At 32.1% G+C, this 8,584-nt stretch overlaps 1 protein-coding gene across 3 annotated transcripts in view; it reads left to right on the top strand.

Moving 5' to 3' along the window:
- The window catches only part of LOC111624943, a 66,903-nt gene that overhangs the window by 40,987 nt on the left and 17,332 nt on the right, over positions 1-8,584 (top strand). For all 3 annotated transcript variants that reach the window (XM_023367938.1, XM_023367937.1, XM_023367936.1), the window contains exons 2-3: positions 4,049-4,941; positions 5,252-5,368. In XM_023367938.1, coding sequence (XP_023223706.1) covers positions 4,049-4,941; positions 5,252-5,368 — 1,010 coding nt within the window. The remainder of the gene's footprint in view (positions 1-4,048; positions 4,942-5,251; positions 5,369-8,584) is intronic.

Here is an 8,584-nt window from a genome sequence, read left to right as displayed (position 1 = left end):
ATATTAAAATCTCTAACATTCTTTTCAAGTTTTTCCTTATTTTTTTAAGATGTTTACTACAAAAAAAAATCATTAAAAATACTTGATTATAAATATTTTTAGTAATGTTTTATTGCTAAAAGTGTTATAAAATTTTGTCATAAAAAAGTCATATAAAAGAATATTTGTTTAATATTTTAGAAATTCAAACATCAGCTTCCAGTCACTTTTACTAACATACAGAAATTTTTACTTTATTGGTGCTCCTACACCTTAATAATAAAAAAAATACCTCCTAACCTAAAAATTCTTATAGTACTTTTCTACTTATGCAATTTTAATTCTTCTTCAGGAGAGAACTTTAAATTCTAGTAAATTAAAGATTTTATATCTTCAAAGATGGCTTGAAGACTTCTTAAAATAAATAATAATATATTAATAAATGGAACTTATGCTTTACTGAACTTTCTAACAAAAAAAATGCAGTCTTTAACTCTAACTCATCTGCAAAGAATAGAACTTTAATTTATTGGAATTTAAAGTTCTATTCCTGAAAGTGAAATGCAATCTTCGACTGCATTTGTGAAAATGCAGTCTACATCCCTATTGAATTTGAGTCTTTTGAAGAGTCAAATGAAAAGAGCTGAACAATTCAATAAAGCATAAATTTGTTCATTGCTATTTTTTTAAATGAATAACAATGAGTTTTTGGCACATCTTAAGGAATAAAACCTTTAACTTAATGGAAATTAAAGTTCTATCTGTGATGATGATGATGATGAGTTAAAAACTTGTTAAAGGTTGCATTTTTTTATTATATATATATATATATATGTTATATATATTCTTCAATTTCCCTTTCCACAATATAAAATCTCTTGCAGAATTTCCCTATTTTTCCCAATGGACTCAAAAAGTCTCCATTTTAGGGGGGTGAAAACATCAATCTGGCAGGCAGTCTTCGGCATCTCTGGTTTAATTTGCATTTAATTTACATTTGATGTTACTCCAATTGTATAGATGTAAAGTTACATATAATATGATAAAAATGGGGGTTACATTTAATGTATTTTAATAGTAAAATTTTATTAAAATTATTAGAAAGAAATTTCCTATTAAAATATAAGTCTAAAATAAGGAAAACAATCAAACAGATAATTGAAAATATGTTAAAAATTTCAATTGATTTGCCTACACTGATACATTAATATTAAATTTTTGTTATATTAAATATTTAAAATAAGATTTGATTTTTTTTTAAAAAAGAAATATTAAAGCCATTACTTAAAAACAAGAATTTACAATTGAATCAATTTAATAATAATATATGTATTTAAATTTTCTAATTTTTTTTTATGTATTCGTGTCATAAGCAGGCAATTTTTCTGACTAAATAATGAGATTTAGAGGAATCATCTCACTTATTTCTGATAGGATAACAGCAGCTTATAACTTCAATAACGTTATCCATTTTCGTGATAGGATTTTGGTAAATATATTTTATACAAAATTCACTTTGGCTTAAAAAATTTAATGTAAGAAAATTCTCAAAATTTCTTACATTAAATTTAATATATTTATATGTATTATTTTTTTTTTCTTCTTCTTCTTCTTCTTCTTTTCCTAGCATTTATGGAAGAAAATCTTATTGCATTAAATAAATATAATTTTATTTCTTTCTCTTTATATAAATATAAATTCTAGTGATTTATATCTGACAATAATATTGAAATATTTCTACATCTACTACATCAATTTTGTATGTGTATATATATAAATAAATATGTACAGTACATAACTGATTTCAATAAAAGATATTTATTTTAAATTTTAAACTTTTAATAATAATAATATATATTATAGCAGACTATAAAGTATCATAAATTTATAATATAACTGTTGATAAAATAATAATAATGCACATAAGAAACTATTTATCATGGCTGACTTCTTCCATTTACACATTTATAACAAGTTTAAACCATAAAAAATATATAGTAAAACCTGTATAAACTGGATCACATAGTACAGAATATTTTTAGGGTTTAGCAGGTTCCGTTTTAAACAGGTTTTTTCTTTTTTTAAACAAAAAATCGCTCTGTTCGGAAGAATTTCTTTTCTGTTTAGGCAGGTTTCCGTTTTATTTAGGTTCTGTTTTGGACAGGTTTTACTGTATATATTTATATTGTCAATGCTTTTTGTCAATTGTCAAATTCTTAAGCATGACAAAAAGCTATTCTAAAAGCATTCTAATTTTAAAAAGAGCCTTTTAGGAAGATATGGGATATTACACCATTTTATGCACCTTTGAGGCCCCGAGTCTGATTTATTTACAGGCATTATATAGAAAACAGAACGAAATTATTAATAATGAGCAAGGAGATGAGGCCCCGAAAGGCAGATGCGGCAAATTTAAGGCGATGTGGTCCCGCCAATTGTCTCTTTTGACCTTAAAAATTAAAACAGATGATTGGTTTAACCCGTCGTTCATGTTCAACGTCACCTTTAATTTAAGGCTCGTGTGAATCGGCCTTAAGACTGCTTCATGTCCCTATTAATGCACGTGCAATAATAATAATACGTTCTTAATTGGACGAATAATTAAAATTAATACAGGAGATTTTTTTAGCTTATTTTTACCAGATTTTTTAAGTTATTTTACATACAAAATATACAGTTTATTTTCCTTGTTGTTATATATATAACACAGGAAAAGTATGACGAGAGGTCAGACAATGACCCCTCAAAATTTTCACATTTTGAAGCCCATAACTCCTGTTCCTTTTGTCAAAAATTTCTGAAATTTTGTAAGGCGGTTCGTGTATTAGGGACATTGATGCTGTTAAATTTTGGAGGTTAAAGGTCAAGGAGTTGGTGATATATCATATCTAGATTAGGGTCGGACTTGATAAAGATTTTACTCGTTATTAGCATTTACAAGATAAAAAGTTGATTAACAGATGGCACCATACGTAAATTTAACTTTTTGGCGGGGAAAGTCGTGCAACTCGTTGCTGGATTTTTTTCTTTTTCCTTTTTAAATGTAATTCTAGAAGAAATTTTTAAAGATTTTTTACACTAGAAATGCAGCTTTATTCCGCTACGTTAGTAATTTCTTAATGAAGCGCAATAATGTAAGAGTTGTTACGTTAATTTTGTTGATATTTGTATGAATTATGAAACGAATGGATAAAATTTATTGTTTATTATATTCTAGTGATGCTTCTAGGTGAGAAGTCAGGTGCTTTTGTCATTCCAAAAGCGCAAGTTTGATGCAAACTACATTTAAAGAGATTAATGATGATTGTCCGCTTTGAATGCATTTATAATAATAGCATTGGAGAAGCGGAGTAATTACGAAATCGTGTCTTAATGAAACTACTGGTAATGGAGGTAGACTCTTATGTATTTATATGCTACAACTCTTTACGATTCAATGCTTTCCCTTCTGCTTTATTTATTTTTTTTTATATACAGTAAATAAAGTATTGTTCATGTTTTGAACGGAGTACCTTGAAGAAAAGTATATAGATGAAAGCTCTCTTTCTCTATTGTCCCAATAGGAAATGCTGCTTTTCTTAGTTTCTTGAAAAGATAAGAAACTTTATCAGTATGTTCTCTTATACAACCAGCACTAGGAGACTGGCTATCCATCATTGTCATTGAAGACACCACTGTAAACTCTTCTACTACGAATGGCAGATTGTTTATTTATGTACTGTACCTTAAAATCTTCTTGGTTTATGGCTACATTTATAGATTTATAATGAAATTCGCTTTATTTTATATTCTGAATATCTTCGAATTCTTTCTACTTCCATTCTTTTTTTTTTNACCAAGGGGGCGCCATAATAGGATCTCGCTCCATCCTAAAACTTGCCTCGGGCCGGCACTGTATAGAGAGTAACGTAATAACGAATTTTATAGCTTTAAAAACTATTCGCTATAACGATAATGTTACATGTTATCAAATTTACAGGAATACTGTTGTTAAAAATTTGTTTTCCTATGTAAAAAGTAAGATATTTGTCGATGATACTGTGTAAAGTTCTTAATCTTACCATTCTAGATGTTAAAGAATCATCATCGAATCAAGATAGTGAAAGCCATACATTTCATCCATCCGTACCAGTTTTATCACAAATGGATTACGAGATACTCGGCACCAATGGTTTTAGTATTACAGACGTCACTCAGAATTCGAACTTCAGCAACACAATAAGAAAAGAAATGGAGTTACACAAAAGCGAACAAAGCTCATCTACGACCAAAGATAACAGAAAGCAAAGCAAAAAAGTAGCCAAGAAAATTCTAAATAAAAAGATTAACGAAGAAACAGCAACACAATCTCGCGAACAATTCACGATTTCTGAAGAATTCAGGCTAAATTTCACTTCGCAAAACACCAGCGATGCTCAGAACACTACCAGCCCATTATTAGAACTGATAACGTACTTCACCACTTTTTCATACGAGCAGACAACTAACCATACGGTATCGAATGAAGAATCGGAGTCAAACACATCGATCGATCAATGGAGCGATCCTGTAGACGATAACATCACGTTAAGTAACCACACAAACGCATCAAATTCTTCGAGTCATAGGACAGAAAATGCAACAAGCCCGGAAGAAATTACTACTTACAAAACTTTATACACAGACGGACCGAATAATTGGACAATCAAAGAAGAACCAGAAGAAATCACAGAGAACTTGACACTTTCTACAACTACGGATTTCCAATTTAATAAAGAAGAAGAATCGACATCCACCATCGCTGCAGCCACTACAAAAAATGTCATCCAATCTACAGAAGAGGCTTCAACGTTGACTGACGCTAATCAGACACCTTATACAAGGACGACAGAATTAAGAAAGACTACTACTGAAGTCCACGTAGACGACAACACCACCCCTCCTCTGGATGTCACTTCGACCACTTCTACAGAAAGGCCTCAAATGTTAGTCAATATGTCCNGAGCGGTCATCAACTAACGTCTTAACCCGTCACTAAAAAATACTTTGCAAGGGCTTTCCTAGAACTCGAACAGGAAGTTAAAGGAACCATTAAAAAGTCAGTTAATTTTCAATTATAATAGGATATAAATTTTAAATAATAAAAAAGAAATATTAAAAGGAGTAAATTTGTTGAATTATAGTAAAAATCTCTATTTAAAAATATATATTTAAGTCTACTGAAGTCCACGTAGACGACAACACCACCCCTCCTCTGGATGTCACTTCGACCACTTCTACAGAAAGGCCTCAAATGTTAGTCAATATGTCCGGACAGATCAGGATTATTCGTGGAATGATATGGATGTATCAGTTAAATGATAAAATGTCCGCCGAGTATCAGTATTATTCTCGAAAAGTACAAAGAATGGTAAGTAGTAGCAATAGTTTTTTATGGTAATCGCCTCATTGAAACCAGCTGTCGGTTTTATACATCTGGTTTTCTTCTGATTATACCCGTGGATTTCTTTTTCCATTTTTACTTTTCCGGATGTTGTAACAGAAGGAAGGTATGGCGATCGGTCAAAAAATGGCCCTCAAGATTTTTTACATTTTTTGGATTCTTGGGACCTTGAAATGTCGAGAAATGCAAAAAAAAAAAAATTCATGAGGTTTTCTATATGTATGGTTGTTTGTGTGTGGGGGAGCACAATTTTGTTTACCCACTTAAAAGCCAAATAACTGCTGTGCCTTTTGTCGAAAATTTCCAAAATTTTGCAGAGAAGTTTGGGTGTTAGGGAAGTAGTGCGTTATAACTTCAAGAGGTCGGGGCGAATTTGAATTAAGGGGACCTATGTACAGTGTTGACTTCCGATACTTTTCTTCGAGGGAATTTTTTGGGAAGCATATTTTCTTATAAGAGATTGGGTTGGGGCTCCAGGTCCGTTAGTGAGGCGTTATCCTATTGGCTCTTTTTGCCCATAGGATAACGCGCCACTGTGTTAGAGGAATTAATGCTATTAAACTTTGATAGTAAAAGGTCAATGGATGGGAAGATAGAGGGGTGTCGTGTCGTGTCATATCTCGAGTTGGGTTGGTTGTTTGTTTGCTAAGTTATGGAAACGCAACACTTGGGCGATCTGTCTAGAGCAGGCATGGCCAACATACGGCCTGCGGGCCAGATCCGGCTCGCCTAATGAATTTATGTGGCCCGCGATCAATCTTTCAATATTAGGTACTGAAGTCCGAATAGCTCGATGAAAAATTCTGACGCCTAAAAAGAGAAAAAAGGTCAACAACTCACTGTGCGTTTAGAGTTAACCCTCCATTACAAATATCGTAAGTACAGCGTAGAGTGTTGGTAAAGCATGATAATGTGAAAAATGTATCTGTAATCTCTATCTACAATTCAGTCTCTACGGGGTGACACCACAATGAGATCTCGCACCCTTTCAAAATCTTCCTAGGGCAGCCTCTGGTTCGGCCCGTGAAAAAAGTTTTCTTTCCAATTCGGCCCGGGGGCAAAAACTGTTAGCCACCCTAATCTAGGGGGATGGCTTCCTGGAGGTCTTTTTAAGGGAAACTGGCCCCTATTTAGGTGTTACAGACGTGGAGAAAACCCAGAAAACTCCACGTGGCCAGCCTGTCCGAGTGAGGCGCGAACCCACGACCGAACAGTGTTCAGGGTACGAAGACCGCTTGACTATTGGTGGGCTAGTTGGGTTGGACTTAATGATTTTACATATTGTTAGCATTTACGATTTTTTTAAAAAAATAAAACTCATCTCTATCCTCAAAATTAAGTCTTTTGCCCTTTTTTGTTGTAGGATATATTTTTTATATTAAGTTTAATAAAATCATCATTTAGAAAAGTTTTTTTAACTCTAAAATTGAAAGTGATTTTTCAGGCATTTTACAGGTTTCCTTTTGGTGTTTATAATTAGTTTGTTTATGCATTCATTCGATGTCCGTTAATTAAAGGTTAAAACTTTATAAATGTTTTTAAATATTTATAATAATTAATGAGAGAAATACTGAAATTGTTACAAACTCGAAAAATAAGGAAACAGTACGAGTTTTAGAAATACAGTATAGAAAATATATCGACTAGATTTCTGTGGATTCTTCACACGAGAATGATTAAGTGTGATAGATAATTCAAATATTACAATAGACAGAAACGTTGTAAAGACCAAGAGATTTTTTTAACTCTTGCCTTGTGGGCACTAAGAGGGCCTCTTTTAGCAAGTCCATTATGGGTTCGGTCAGGCCCACAATGTGGCGGGGCCCTACATATCCGGACGGACCATCCCCCGAAAAGTCCTGGGGATTTATCGACCCGTCCGGATTCGAACCCGGGATCACCCAGAGCGGTACGCTGCCATCTTGGCCGCTAGGCCATCTGGCCAATAATAAGAGATTTACAAATACTGTATCTGTTTTTATTTCATTGTTGTTTCTTTATGCCTTGTGGACACTAAAGGAAATTTTTTCCACGCCCGTGGGTTCGACCAAACCCTCAATGGGGCACGACATATTCAGGACATACCGTCCATGAAAAATTTCAGGGAAATGGTTAGCCTGGATTCGTTCTCGGATCTCCCAGAGCGGTCATCAACTAACGTCTTAACCCGTCACTAAAAAATACTTTGCAAGGGCTTTCCTAGAACTCGAACAGGAAGTTAAAGGAACCATTAAAAAGTCAGTTAATTTTCAATTATAATAGGATATAAATTTTAAATAATAAAAAAGAAATATTAAAAGGAGTAAATTTGTTGAATTATAGTAAAAATCTCTATTTAAAAATATATATTTAAGTTTAAAAAACACTGAACTAACTCAAAGTTTAAATTGCGTGTATTACGAATGTTATTAAAAATAACTTTTATATTATTAATTATTATAAAAAGGCGAAAATAGCTTGATTTTGAGGGTAGAAAGGAGATTTAAAATTATTCTAAATGCCAGTAACGAGTAAATTTTAATTAAATCCGACCCCACTCCAGATATGACAAGATCCCCTTATCTCCCTGCCCCCTCGAGTTCTGTAAAGGAAAATTTAATAGCATCAATGCCTTTTATACACGTGATATCATGCCAAATTTCGTTTTTTTTTTATTTATTTATCTTTACCCCATCCTGAGATATTAAATCAGAGAGACTCAAACACACACAGATTTTGGGGGATTCAGGGGTCTCAAAACGTCGCGATTTGAAAAAAAAAAACCCGGAGGGACAAATTTGACACGATTACAATACTTTCCGGTGTCGTGCTGTTACAACCGAGAAAGTAAAACACTGGAAAAAAAATAAATCACAATACAAATACTATTATAATTACAGGTACTTTCACACTGCAGAAATCTGCTTTCAAATTCTTTTACTAAACTTCAGAATTTATTGTATTTAAAATTAATAATAATAATTTAATACGTAATTTAAAACCCTTTTTTTTACAATTTATTTAAGAAATTTTATCAAAAACAAATTACTTATATATATATTAATTAAATATATTAAATATCTAAATTGTTTTAGTAGAAAATTTCCACTTAAAGTTGACATTTATGCAGACAAGCCAGACTAGTTTCTATACTGTTTTCTAAAATATGTCATGTTAATGTTTGTGCTGCTANATATATATATA

The sequence above is a fragment of the Centruroides sculpturatus genome, unplaced genomic scaffold (genome assembly GCF_000671375.1).
Source record: "Centruroides sculpturatus isolate CEXI.00-Female unplaced genomic scaffold, Cexi_2.0 scaffold390, whole genome shotgun sequence".
NCBI lineage: Eukaryota > Metazoa > Arthropoda > Arachnida > Scorpiones > Buthidae > Centruroides > Centruroides sculpturatus.
The sequence above is the reverse complement of the archived record's forward strand: the minus strand, read 5'-3'. Positions and strand labels throughout refer to the sequence as shown.